This window comes from Carettochelys insculpta, chromosome 2, assembly GCF_033958435.1.
Source record: "Carettochelys insculpta isolate YL-2023 chromosome 2, ASM3395843v1, whole genome shotgun sequence".
In the NCBI taxonomy this organism is placed as follows: domain Eukaryota; kingdom Metazoa; phylum Chordata; order Testudines; family Carettochelyidae; genus Carettochelys; species Carettochelys insculpta.
The window spans coordinates 278,440,849-278,455,469 of NC_134138.1; the positions used below are offsets into that span (position 1 = coordinate 278,440,849).

The 14,621-nt window shown below is 46.9% G+C and overlaps 1 protein-coding gene across 1 annotated transcript in view; it reads left to right on the plus strand.

Moving 5' to 3' along the window:
* WNT3A (Wnt family member 3A) overlaps window positions 1-14,621 on the plus strand; it is a 141,053-nt gene that overhangs the window by 70,809 nt on the left and 55,623 nt on the right. The window contains exon 2 of the mRNA XM_074986353.1: window positions 1,997-2,238. Coding sequence (XP_074842454.1) covers window positions 1,997-2,238 — 242 coding nt within the window. The remainder of the gene's footprint in view (window positions 1-1,996; window positions 2,239-14,621) is intronic.

The window sequence follows — 14,621 nt, forward strand, 5'->3', positions numbered from 1 at the left end:
TTGCAAACCGTACCTGTTCAGACAAGCACTTATAAATGTGCATACCTTGGTGCTCTTTCGGATAATCTCAAGCATTCTGCTATCCAGGACCATTTCTGAGAAAACGTCCTTTTTCAATTTTAACAAAATAAATTCAGAGATTTAAGGTCAGCAGAAGTCGCGAATACTCAAATATTGACTCTTCAGAACACAGAATTAATTGTGTTATTATCACTGAATTCTATATATTTGTGGATAACAAACGATCATAAGGGATGAGAGAACCGCCTGGCTTCTGTGTTGTTTCTTTCCATAGCTAGCATCAGCACAACCCAATCTGCCTGTTAGGTAACTTAGCATCAACAGCTTTGCCGCAAAAAAAAAAATTAAAAAATAAAAGGCATCATTGCAAACCATGTGGGAGAAAGTACACTCCAAACATCTGCAGATGGCAGCTCAGATTCAATTCTTTTCATCCCATCTGTGCCACAGTGAGTGGAATGGTGTTTCTAAGGCCCCAGTTGTGAGACATGAATCCAGGTGGACCATAGAATGCCTAACATCTTGGTGCACTCTCCAGCAAGCCAGAGTGTGCGCTTCTCCATTACTGCCATTATCCTCTTCTCTACTCCTAACTTCAGTATTGACTGGCTACAATTGTGCCTTCCATGGCCAATGGATTTGCCAGGAAATCCCACCCCAGCTCGCAGAATTATACTCAACGTCCAATTCTTCACACAAAAAGTTTCTAACCTTTCCGGTGACAAAGAAACGGTGATTACGTGAATTGCGTGTCCATGGAAAAGGGGGAATGATTGTGATAGACCAGAGCAGTGAGTGGAAAGGAGTTTAGCAGTCTTTCTACACAGGGACAGTCATTGGAGTTAATCTGAATTAATTAAATGTGTGGATTCAAAGTGGATTCAATAACAGCACTAAATCCTGAGTGGACAGTTGTCTCATTCAGAGTGAAAGTAGTGTTAATTCACTTTAGTAGCTAAACATAAGGCTAGTGTACACATAAAACACTGCATAGGCTGTGTCTACACTAGAGAATTTTGTCAACAAAACTTGCGGAGCGTCCACGCTAAAAATACATTCTACTTTTGCTGGCAGTCTTCTGCCTCTGCCCCCATGAGGCAAAACTCTTTTCTCAACAGAGTCTATTTACAAAAAAAGCTTTGTGGATGCTCTGGGGGGGATAGGGGGGAGAGGGGAGGGTCTGATGACAGAGGGGGCTTCCCAGTCACTGGGCTGTTGTGCTTCCAGTTAGCTGTTGTGTCGAGAGAGTAGCCAGGCAGTCCGGCTACTCTGTGCCAACAAAGCACGTTGACAGAGCGATCCGCTTTTGTGTGGGGCCGTGATCTGCCAACGGAAGTAACTTCTGTCAACAGACTGGTGTAGTGTAGACATACCCTACAGTGGCACAGCTGGGCTATTGCAGCTGTGAGTACTTTTGCATAGACTCTAGCTACATTGACAGAAGAGATTCTTCCATTGCCATAGGTCATCTACCTTCTTGAAAGGTTGTAGCTAGGTCTACAGAATCCTTCTGTCAACCTAGGGCTGTCTACGCAGGGACTTCAATGCCACTCAAAGGTGTAGGGTTTTCACATCCCTGACCAACCTTAAATTCACCTTATTTTTAAGTGTAGACAAGGCCTTAATATACATTACTTTAATTCTGAAAAAGTATGTCTGCAAAGGACTTTAAGGCAGTTTAAGTAGTCCAGTTTAAAAGTCAGTTCAGATTAGCTCTCTCAAGTTTCCCCATATGGACAAAACTTAGCTTATAGAAAGAGCTAGTATGGGACTTTTTGTCCACCATTGTGGAAGGCTTAAATAGGTAAATGACTTCATTCTCTGGGGAGGAATCAGCAGCTGGGGCATTTGTTGGTGAGGTGAGAGAGCTGAGGAACTGAAAATATTGCTTTGCTGTCCCCAAAGCTGTGAGGGGTAACCTGCAGTACAAGGAGCAGGATTAGCCTGAAATCTACTGTTCTGTTTTCTCTTCTAGGTCCTTGGCCATTGGTCACCAGTATTCCTCCCTGGGGACTCAACCCATCCTCTGTGGCAGCATCCCAGGGCTGGTCCCGAAGCAGCTGCGCTTCTGTCGGAACTACGTGGAAATCATGCCCAGCGTGGCAGAAGGGGTCAAGATCGGGATCCAGGAGTGCCAGCACCAGTTCCGTGGGAGGAGGTGGAATTGCACCACTGTCAACGACAGTCTGGCCATATTTGGGCCCGTGCTCGATAAAGGTGAGTCCTGAGCTATAAGGGGAGAGAGGGTGATGCATGTGGACGATTAGCGGCAAATACATGTTGAAGTCCATCTTGTAAGTGGTGTCATTTGTCATGACCTTTCTTTTGGGCTGGTGTAAAGTACCACGCAGGAAGCCCTGGAGAATGGGACCCTTTTGTTTGCTGGAGGACAAACAGAGCACATGCCATGCAGCCTTTGTCTACCTAGCATCCCACTTATGGGCGTCTGTCCTGACCCAGAGGACCCACTGTTAGAGCAGAGAAGATGTCATTCGCAACACCCGTTCAGCCCTGGGCCTCTCCAATGAGTTGGCCAACAACAGCGACCAACCGGGTTGAGGGCTGAGACCTCCCAGCTCCTTCATACAGGTTACTGAACATGCCTCAAATGGCAACGACTTTCACTCACTGGCAATGCAGGGCTGGAGTTGAACAAGAGATGTAGAGAGCTGGCATTGCCAGGGCCTTGAGTCGTCTCGTCTTCACCCATAGGTTTGGATGGTTTGAGTAGAAGCTGTTTCTATTGCTAGCCCTTGACCCCTGGGTTCCATTCCAATTAAATGTCATTTCATGCTATGCTTTTTGCATTCCCAGAGATTGCAGGCTGGGTTGACCTTCCATGCTGTCAGGCAGGCTGAATCCCACCCATAAGATTGTCTGCAAAGGATACATAGCCATCTACTGAGTGGTTGGGAGTCACCTACCTGAGCCTTGTGGTGCTGATTGTGAGGGCCAGATCTTATTTAAAACTACCCTCAATGATATCAAAACAGGAGTCAGCTAATAGCCCAGGTTTCATGGATTTCCCTTCTAGAGCTGATTGTGTTTCTAGTGTCTAGGGTTTGATGGTGGCTGACAGCTAGCTACTTGGATATTTGGAACGCTTTCCATTGACTTGAATGGGACCAGGACCATGCCATGTGTCATATGTTAGAAGTCTGTTAAGGAGCAAAGGCGAGTATTTTTTTTGTGCTTTGCAGTGGGAACCGGATCAGGCCCTTAGTTTTACATTAGTACAAATAAGTTCAAAGACAAGGTGAAAGGCAAGCTTGCTTTGCACTTGACCTCTCCAGAGGTAATGCAGCTGGACGCCCTGCTCAGTGCTGTATAAGATAGTCCAGCAAAGCCTGATGCGCCTTCAGGATAGCAGCAGTACAGGCCTGGAAGTAATCCTTTTGGTGTGCAATTAAAGGTACTGTTACAGGCTCCCAAAAGGGCCGACGCTCCTCCCATAGAAATTAGCTTGTCTGAAAGCCAGAGCAATACCAGTTGACCTTGTGTCAGCTGTTGAAGGCAGCCTCTAGGATACATTTCAGGGAGACCATTCTAAAGTTTGTTTAGGTGGCTGAGCTCATGAGTTCACCTCAGGCCAAGCTCGCCTGCCACTTGCAATCAGAAGGTGTAGAGAGACATTGTCTTTACCCTGCTGTGTAATTCAGAGGAGCTTTGGATCCTGTTGTGGCGAATTGTATGGATTTCTCAGAGTGCATCGCAGCAGTATACTAAAAGCAAAGCCTGTTTCGTTAGTGATTGCAGAGAGACAAGGTGGGTGATGCAGTCACTTTGACTGAACCAACTTCTGTTGGTGAAAGAGAGCAGCTTTCAAGCTTCTCCAGAGCTCTGGCATTGTACACACACGCACACACACACACAATGCCATCTCTTTCTCTCCAGGAAAAAGAAAGCCAAAGGAAGTGTTAAGTATCGGAGGGGTAGCCGTGTTAGTCTGGATCCGTAACAGCAACAAAGGGTCCTGTGGCACCTTACAGACTAACAGAAAAGTTAGTGTTGTTATCCACAGATTACAGAGGGAGAACTCAGGCACTGCGTATTAAAGTCTAATCCACGTCTTCTTCTTTTTTTATTGGTAAGCCTATGTTGATTGGAGGAGTGATTTTTCCCAAACTGGTTATACTGGCAAAAGGTTGGTGACCTTATAAAGGTGAGATCAGAATAGTGACACCCCTTGCCTTATGACAGTGCCAACATTTGACTTTTTGACCTCTGTCTACAGTCCGAGTTCCAGTGAAATTTTTTAAAGTCACTAACAGTTCTACTTACAACAGTTGGTAGCATTAGCTGGTCTTTTGCTAATCCACAGGCAACCTGGCTTTCAGCAAGTTCCTGGCTACATGGGGGAGCAGGGGCAGGACTGAGCTCCCACCTCACTTGTGAATAAAAATCAGCTTGCGTGCCAGGATTTGTTGACCCCTATGGAGTAGCTGTGCCGGTAGAGAGCACCTTCATACTGATCTAATGTCAGCCACTCTAAGGAGGCTGAACTTTCTAGTGTAGGCAAGACATATGTGACTTGACCAAGGTTCCTCAAGGCATCTGGGACCTGAACTCAGGTTTGCTGAATCCCAGACCAGTGTCTTCGTTGCACCAGACATCCCTGGTTCCAGATACCTTCATAAATATCACGTTGCTTCTCCCTGGGGGTGCCGTGCTGCCATCACAGGGGTGCCTGCAGCCCTATGGAGAGATACCCAGTCTGGCTTTGGTCTAGTTAGCACCAGTAACAATACTGGAGGCAAGAGGGCTGATGAGAAGGGTGGAAAGGGGGCCCAAGCTCATGGGGGGCCCTCAAAACATCAACGCTAAGGGATGACATTGGAGGAGCCCTAGAAAACATGATAAACCAGCACCCAAACTTCCTCTTCATGCACCTGCAGGGCTGCATAGGCTGGTCTGCTGAGGGTCCCACACAGGCACATGCTGTACTGCCCCCCTCGGCCTTCCGATACCTCTTTGGTTGTACGTTGTGCAGGGAGCGTGTGGCCAGCACCTGCAGCTCCCACGAAAGGACTCAGGTTTGTGCATGGCAGGAGGGGGCCAGGATCCTGCCAGGCTCAGCTAAGCAAAGGAGGCTGGGCCGATTTCATAACTGAAGAATGTTGTTCCTCGAGGGAAAATCTAACCATCCTTCAGTTTGGCTTCACCTATTGCAGGAGGCAGGCAGGGGAGCAGTGGGGGGTGGGAAGGAACAGCTCAGCCACATTCTTGTGCAGATCCCCCAGGGGAGGAACGTATTTGAGCTACTAGCAAAAAAAAAAAAAAAAAAAAACAACTGGATTTCACAGCTTACAAGCCAAGCAACCTAGGAACCAAATTTAGCTTCCTATTGCAGTCAGTGGGGCCAGATCCTCAGCTGGGGTAAATCAGCCCTGCCCCATTGCAATCAGTGGGACCAGGTCCTTGGATGGGGTAAATCAGCCCTGCCCCATTGCAGTCTGTGGGGCCAAGTCTTCAGCTGATGTAAATCAGCACTGCCACACTTCAGTCAGTGGGGCCAGATCCTTAGCTGGTGTCAGCCAGCCCTGCTCCATTGAAGTTGTAAGTGCTAAAATGAGAACACTGAAGCAATTCCCAATTACACCAGGGGGGGATCTAGATCTCAGTCTGTCTGGCTAAGTAAGAAGGGCTGTTTGGGCTGTTTTGTTTTTTCCTTTTGTTTTTCCCATAAAGAAGCACACTCTAGGTGGGAATCAACCTGAAACTCGCTTGGTATATGTGCCACACTCATCACTTTAGAATTTCTTCACCAGTGATGCCAAAATCTTTCCAGATGGTGGCCCTGTGAGGCAGCCACATTTTACCACTGATAGTTTCGGGGTATGTCGATATTTACCAGGCAGTTGTCCTGGTCAGGGTCAGTGTTCCGCTGTTCGATTTTGCATGCCTAGTGGGGACGCATGAAATGAACTCTCAGGGCTCAACAGGTGACCCTGGTAATCCTCATTATGTGAGGAGTAAGGGCGGTTGATGGGACAGTTTCTCCCATCGACCCTCCTCTGTCAGGACGGTCTGATAAGTTGAGCCTAGATACGTCAATGGCAGCTAAATGCAACTGTCATAAATGGAATTGAGTATCTAGAATCGACTTTCAGGTCTAATGTGGACCTGGCCTCAGCGGCTAAAGTCGGAGCCCCTCTTGTGGTGTACGTGAGGAGGGGAAGGTTCTAGAATCAACCACCAGGTTTGAAAGGACTGCGGAGGTCATCCAGTCACCCCCTGCTAAGACCCAGGCTTGGGTGTGTCCATCTAAACCACCCCAGACAGGTGGCTATTGAGCTTCCTTTTAAAAACCTCCAGTGAAGGAGATTTCACACCCTTTCTGGGCATCCGTTCCATTGTCCAAATGTTTTTACATTTAGGTTTTTCCCTGAGATTTAATGTGAGAAGTGCCTGTGGTGTAGTTTGAACCCAAGGCTTCTTGCCCTTACCTCTATGGCCAAAGAGAACAACTTTCCTCCATCTTTTTTATGGCAGCCTTTCACACAGGTACTCTTTAAGTACCTGAAGACTGGTATCATGTCCCCCCTTAATCTCCTCTTTCCCAAATTAAACATACCCAGTTCCTTCAGCCGTTGCACATGGCTTGCCTTCCCTTCCTTGGATCACCCTTTTTGCTGATCTCTGGCCCCTTTCCCATTTCTCTATATCCTTTCTTTAGATTGATAACTAAAACTGGACACAATACTCCAGCTAAGGCCTAACCAGCACTGAGGAGAATCCTACTATCTCTTCCTGTGATCCATGTGCCATGCCTCTGTCAGTGAAAAGTAAAATTGCTTTTGATTGTTTCTGAGCCCTATGAGGTAGTGACAGCTCAGTGGCTTGAGCAGCAGCCTACTCAAACCCACGCTTATGAGCTCAATCCTTGAGGAGGCCACTTAGAGATTGGAGCAAATAAACATCAGGGATGGTGCTTGGTCCTGCCAAGAAGACAGACCGGATGAGATGACCACCCAAGGTCCCTTCTGGTTCAAGAAAATGCATATCTCCTATATTATTATTGAAAAATTATTTATTTATTTTGTAACAGGGCATGTTGCAGACTCCTGTTTAGTCTGGGCTCCTTCACAACTCTCAGCTCCTTCTTAGGAGTAGGAGTAGCTCAGTGGTTTGCCCATTGGCCTTGTAAAGCCAGGGTAATGATTGCAGTCATTGAGGGGGCTATTTAGGGGTGTGGGGCAAAGGAAAAGAAACCTGTCAGGAGTGGTGTCCTGTCAGGGATGGTGGTATGGGTCCTGCTGTGAATGCAGGGGATGGGACTTGATGACCTCCCAGAGTCCCTTCCAGTTCTATGGGATGGGTAGATCTCCACATATTATTGTTGTTATTTTTAGCTGCTGCCGAGCTAGTTGCTTCCCCTTCCTCCCCTCTGTATTTGCTCGTTTGTTTTTTCTTCCCCAAGTGTGGCACTTTATGTTTCTCTTTGCTGAGTTTCCCTTTTTCGTCCATAGCTCAGTTCCTCCCTTTTATCAAGACCCCTCTGAATTTCAGCTCTTTCCTCCCAAGGGCTGGAAAACCCCACCCCGCTTTGTGTTGTCTGAAAACTTCATCAGTATTCTCACTATACCTATGTCCAGGGAATTAATAAAGAAGTCAAACGACACAGGACCCAGAACAAATCCCTGTGGAACTCCACTTATGACATTCCTCTAATCCCATATCGTTCCTTTAATAATGACTCTTCTTTACAGTTGTTTATCCAATCATGTATCCACTTAGCAGTAATCCTGTTGACCCCTCATTTCTGCAGCTTTCTTACTGGAATATCATGTAGGACTGTATAGAAAGCCTTGCCAAGATCCAGGTGTATTACGTCCACGACATTCCCCCATCCACCAAATATATTTCTTTGTCCAAAAAGGAAACCAACTGGTTTGGCATGATTTGTTCTTCATAAGTCCATCCTGGATGCTAGCGATTGCCCAGGGCTATATATTGGGGCAAGTGATCCAGGCCAAGAAGATCCCAAACAATGTTGGAGCAAGCATGCATCCTTGTTTGACGCCGCTCCTGATTCTGAAAGCATCCGATAATGCGCCGTAATATTGGATGGTTCCTCTCATCTCTTCGTGGAATGACTGGATCATCTTGAGTAACCGTGGAGGACAGCCTATCTTGTGGAGCAGCTTGAACAGACCATCCCTGCTGACCAAGTCAAAAGTCTTGGTCAGGTCGATGAAGGCTATGTAGAGTGGCTTTCTCTGCTCCCTGCACTTCTCCTGCAGCTGCCTTAGAGAGAAGACCATGTCAATGGTAGACCTCTCTGCGCGGAATCCGCACTGCGATTTGGGGTACACCCTCTCAGCAATCTTCTGGAGTCTGCCAAGGATGACGCAAGCGAACAGTTTACCAGTGACGCTTAGGAGGGAGATTCCACGGTAATTGTTGCAGTTGCTTCTGTCTCCTTTGTTCTTATACAACGTTACAATGTTAGCGTCACGCATATCCTGTGGAACCTCTCCCTCTCTCCAGAACAGGCACAGTAGCTCATGCAGGGGTTCCAGGAGTGTGTCCGCGGCACATTTGATTACCTCTGGTGGTATACCATCCTGACCAGGGGCCTTTCCTGCTGCAATGCTGTCGATAGCTCTCTTCAGTTCATCCACAGTCGGTTCTTGATCCAGTTCATCCATTACTGGTAGGAGCTCGACGGCATCAAGGGCTGCGTCAACCACAACATTCTTGCGTGAGTACAGCTCAGAGTAGTGCTCAACCCAGAGCTCCATCTGTTTGGCTTTGTCAGCGATGACTTCACCAGATTTGGATTTCAGAGGTGCCATCCTGTTCTGGGTGGGTCCTAATGCCTTCTTCATACCCTCGTACATTCCTCTGAAATTACCAAAGTCGGCACAGGTCTGGGTGCTGCTGCATAGCTGGAGCCAGTGGTTGTTGGCACAGCGCCTGGCTGTCTGCTGTACTGTTCTTCTGTCCTCTCTAAGTGCTTGCTGGGTACTCTGGCTCGGTGAGCATTTGTACTCCAGGAGTGCAGCACGCTTCTTTTCAATGACTGGAATCATTTCATCAGAGTTAGCTTCAAACCAGTCATTCGTGTTTCTAGCTCTTCTTCCAAACACCGACAAGGCCGTGTTGTAAACTGTATCCCTCAGATGTTGCCATTTGGATGTCGCATCAACGCCCCAAGGGCCACTGCGCAGATTTTCCTGGAGGGTCTCTCTGAACTTTACAGCTTTCTCCAAGTTTGCCGTCTTTCTGGCGTCAATGCGGGGCCTTCCAGCAGGTTTAGAGCGGTACAGCTTCTTGGGTCTCAGCTTGAGTTTGGAGCAAACTAGCAAGTGATCTGTATCACAGTCAGCACTATGATAGCTGCTTGTCATAAGGACATTTTTGAGGTTATTACGCCTAGTGATGACCACATCAAGTTGATGCCAGTGCTTCAAGCGTGGGTGTCTCCACAACACTCTGTGCTGTGGCTTCGTTCGGAAGAATATGTTTGTGATGCACAGATTGTGGTACGTGCACAGTTCAAGGAGACGCTGTCCATTGTCATTCATTTTTCCCACACCGAAGTGTCCTAAGCAGGAAGGCCATGAGGCCCAATCAGCTCCAACTCTTGCACTGAAGTCACCCAAGATGTACAGTTGTTCATGAGCAGGTATTTTCACACTCCTCCTGAAGCATGCCTTTGGATCTTCAACAGAGGGCATCTTGCTGCACACAAGATCTGATGGGAAACTGTTTAACCTTGCAAGGCTGAAAGCTAAGACTAAGGTGCGAGAAGTCCTCATCAGAGACATGCTGTTCGCAGACGATGCTGCTGTAGTGTCTCACACAGAAGACCAGCTTCAAAAACTGCTGGATCAGTTCTCCAAAGCGTGCAAGGACTTTGGGCTTACCATCAGCCTAAAGAAGACGAATGTACTCGGTCAGGACGTTGCTGAATGCCCATCCATCAGCATTGACAACTATACGTTAGAGGTTGTCCACGAGTTCGTTTACCTCGGGTCCACCATCACTGACACCCTGTCGTTGGACACTGAGCTAAATAGGAGGATCGGAAAAGCGGCCACAACTCTGTCCAGACTCAGCAAGAGAGTGTGGAATAACAACAAGCTGTACACTCACACCAAAATGCAAGTCTACAGAGCCTGCATCCTCAGCACCCTCCTTTATGGCAGCGAGACTTGGACCCTGTATGCCCGCCAGGAAAAGAGGCTGAACGTCTTCCACTTGTGCTGCCTCAGGCACATCCTTGGAATATCATGGAAGGACAGAGTTACCAACACAGCCATCCTCGAGCAAGCTGGAATCCCAACCATGCACACCCTCCTCAGGCAGCGTCGGCTCCGCTGGCTTGGCCACGTCCACAGGATGAATGATGGAAGGATTCCAAAAGACATCCTGTATGGTGAGCTAGCCTCTGGCAAAAGACCTCCCGGACGCCCCCAGTTGCGTTACAAAGATGTCTGCAAGAGAGACCCCAGAGAGGTAGACATCGAGCTGGACAACTGGGAAGAACTAGCAGACGACCGCAGCAGATGGAGGCAGGGGTTACACAAGGGCCTTCAGAAGGGCAAGATGAGGATCAGACAGCTAGCAGAGGAGAAGCGAGCACACAGAAAGCACAATAAGGACTTGCCAGACACCCACTACATCTGCAAGAGATGCAGTAAGGACTGTCACTCTCGTGTGGGTCTCTATAGTCACAATAGATGCTGTAAATGAAGTCTTCAATTGAAACTTTTAAGGGCGCGATCCATAGTCTATGCAGACTGAAGGATGCCTACTACTGATCCAGGCCACTATCTGAGGTGCCAGATTTGGGAGCACCATTTGTTGGGAACTGGTGGTGGTGGTGGTGAGAAAAGGGGAAGTGGAATGTTTCAAGTAGCATGTTTCTAGTATTCTATATGTGGGTTCATTTTTCGCTAACTTCCTAGAATGTTCTGGACCGTTGTAGAATCTTGGAGAACCTTCCAGAATTTCTGAGAACTCTTTTATCCATTCAGCCAGTGAGAGATAAGGATGAAATGAAATGGAATGAAAGACCAGCTGTGATATTATGAACTTAATTTTATTGTGTAATTGTAAAAGTTTACTTGTGTTTTAAAACTTGAAGAATATAAGTAGTGTCTAAGGCCAGGTCTACAGTACTGGGGAAAATCAATTTAAGATACACAACTTCAGCTGCGTGAATTGTGTAGCTGGAGTTGATGTATTCAAAATCAATGTCTTCTGCCAGCCCCACAGCAGAAGGTCAATGGGAGAAATTCTCCTGTCAGCTTCCCTTACTCCTTGTGATCGATAGGAGTACCAGAGTCAACGGTGGAGCCCTAATGGTTCAATTTAGTGTGGCCTCACTAGGTACACTAAATCGCACCCCAGAAGATCGACCACCACTGTATTGATCTTCCGGTAAGTGTAGATGTACCCTTATGAAAGTTATTACAGAGTAGCCCATGTTAGCCTGTAGCTTCGAGAACAACAAGAAGTCTTGTGGCACCTTATAGACTAACAGATATTTTGGAGGTAAATATACCTTATGAAAGGTATATTTAATCAGATGCCAGAGATATCTTTTGAACACCTATCTTTGCAACAATATAAAAGATATACTACAACACCAATTTTTGCTGCCATCCCCACAGCAGGAGGTCGGTGGGAGAAGTTCTCCAAACAACTTCCCTTACTTCACGCAACTGCAGCAGCACCTGGAGCATTTGGTTTAGCACAGCTCCACTAAGTGCACTAAATGGAACCATAGGAGAGCTACCGCCGGCAGACTGCAAAGGGGCTTCACTTACGCCAATCTGCATCCACTCCCCTGTGCTGTCTACGTCTAATTTAGGATTAGGGTTAGGTAAGGAGTGATCCTGGTGCACCAGTCAGTATAACATCCACACCTTTTTAATCTACCATTTGTGGGAAAAAAAAAAACTTTACTAAAGCATTTGTCCTGTAACATTGTTAGTGCCCAGATCCTACTCCTGATGCTAGTGGAAATCCTTTTGTTTGTACAGGCTGAACCTCTCTCATCGGCCATCCTCAGGACCTGCCTGGTGCCGAATGAGAGAATTTGCCAGACCATGGGAGGTCAGTATGGTCCAGCAGTGTTACCAATGCTTCCATGGCTTACTGGGCTCTTAGAAGACACATAGGGGTAAACTAGAGCTAAACAACAGCAAAGAACACTGAAAGGCAGGACTGGTGGCTGGAAATAAATTTTATGGGACCACGGGAAACTTGGCTACACCAATGATATGTGGTCATCTGGCCAATTAAAGTCATGTCGGATTCCAGATGTAACCAGATGAGGAAGTTCTGGATTAGAGAGGTTCAGCCTGTAGCTCATTGTGCCAGATGTTACGTGGTTCTCACTTAACTGAAAGTTGAATTTGGCCTTGGAAGTGTGCTTTAAAGTTACCAAAATAGTTTTATACTTATGAGTCACACACAATGGCTTAGCTAAGAGGTGAGATTCATCCACCGGAAGCCAGTTGTATCTTTTGTTTTCCTGAGGACCAAAAACTGGACTGGGTATAGTTTCGAGAATATTTGGTAAGGAGCAATCCTGCCTAAGCAACAGAGGATAGACTAATTAATCTAATAGTTCTTTTCCATCTCTAAAGCCTATGGTTCTGTTAAGGATTGTGTCTGTCTATCTGTGCTTTTAGAAGGCATCAGTGCCAAGACGGTGTTAGTCTGCGTTGTTCATTTCAGACTCCCAACACCATGTGAATTTGAATTCAATTTGAAATGCTCTCGGGCAAAAAAAAACAGGACTCAACAGGAACAAAAGCCAAAAAACAAAACAAAACAAAAGACGGGAAATAAAAAAGCAAAACCTGAAATCTTCTGAGGTTCCCTCTGTCTTTAAGAGACCTCAGCACATAATTAACCCAGAATAAAAGTTTCCTCCCCCCACTTTCAATAAAAGTAAATTACCTCGAACTATTTAAGCCTCCTGTTCGTTTAAATTTAAAAAGGGAGCCCTTGTCCATCCTCTTCTTTCACTCCCTCCCACCCCAACTGCAAAAGACTGGCTGGGGCTCTAAACCTGCCAGCTGGACTGAGAAATGGCTACTAGTTATTGTGGAGGAGCAGCTTTTAATGAACTATTGAAGAATGATACATTGATCGAGTAATGGGAGTTTAAGTCACCCTGTAATGAAACAGGTTCTCAATGCAGGTCCATTGTGGTGTAAATACGGCACGTCTCTCCCACTGTTTGGTCAGGGCTCAATAGGAGAGGACAGAGGGGGGCCGGCTTATGGGGGTCTCTGCTTCAGTTAATCAATCTGATTGGATTAGGGTCACTGCGACCCCTAATAAGGTCAAAGGTCGTGGCAAACTGGATTAAATGCTTTGTTGAAGAGGCCTTGGATTCTTTCAGCCTTCCTGAATGGAGCTTGTTTATTAGAGTTTAACACTTGTGCAACCTTTGAAAGTCACCACGTCCCTTTTTGTGCGTCTCTTGTGTTTGCCTGGGCGCGGGTGTGTTTGCGTGGGCGCGTGTTGCCTTGTCAGGCGTCCGCTCCTGCCGGTGGTGCCCTCTCCGGGCGTATATCAAACTCAATGGGGACCTAATGGGAGGCTCAGCGGTTTGGAGCCGTAAATTCTTTGGGGGACCTTGTTGCAATAGCCTGTGCTGCAGAAAAAATTCCTTGCCATCATGCCTGCTAACATGCATATGACAGAAGCCTAGCTCCAAAGCCAGGGACGTGACTTGCTGATTATTTCCTGCTGGTTTTAAAATTTGGAAACATTACCCATACCCAGCAAGGAGACTAACGTTGCATGAGCCTTGCCTCTTTCAATGCTGTACGATGGCCTCCTTATTAGCATGGAAAGCACCCTAACTTCCAGAGACTGCACGAACTAACATGTGGGTGGCCAAGGCCAGGGGAAGCTGTGAATGAATGAGTTCCTGTGATCTGCAATGGGGTCCCAACCCTATCATGGAAACCCAAGTGTGAAAAAGATGATTCTGGCCCAACCTCAGTCTGACAGCAAGCACGGCTGGGCCGATACTGCAGACATCTTAGCAGACACAGAAATGATGCAAGCCCATCTTTGGGAAGTTTCTTCCAGCAGTGATAAGTGACCACCATGTCTTATCATTTAGATGGGTAGCAGAATGCTGGATTCCAAACCATAGATTTCCTTATTTCGTCAGTTCACATTACTCAGCCAGACCAAGTCCCTTGCTTTTGACAGAAGAGTTCTGCCCCTGTGCTGAACCGATCACACTCGCAAGAAGCTGCAGTGCTAAGATTAATGCATTTAGACAACCTCACTATTATTTTCTTGGCGACACACCAATATCTCATTTGTCTTGTGCCAAATGCCTTACCTCCCACTCCCCACCCTCTACCTCCACATCCTGGATCAGACTTTTCCACCTCGACAATAGTGCATTAGCAGAGAGCCATCAGACACTGATTTTTTCAAGGAAGTTAGTGGCTACGTCTACACTAGCCAAAAACTTCGAAATTGCCATGCGAATGTCCATTTCGAAGTTTACTAATGAAGTGCTGAAATACATATTCAGCACCTCATTAGCATGCGGGTGGCTGCAGCACTTCGAAATTGACACGGCTCGCCGCTGTGCGGCTCGTCCCGGC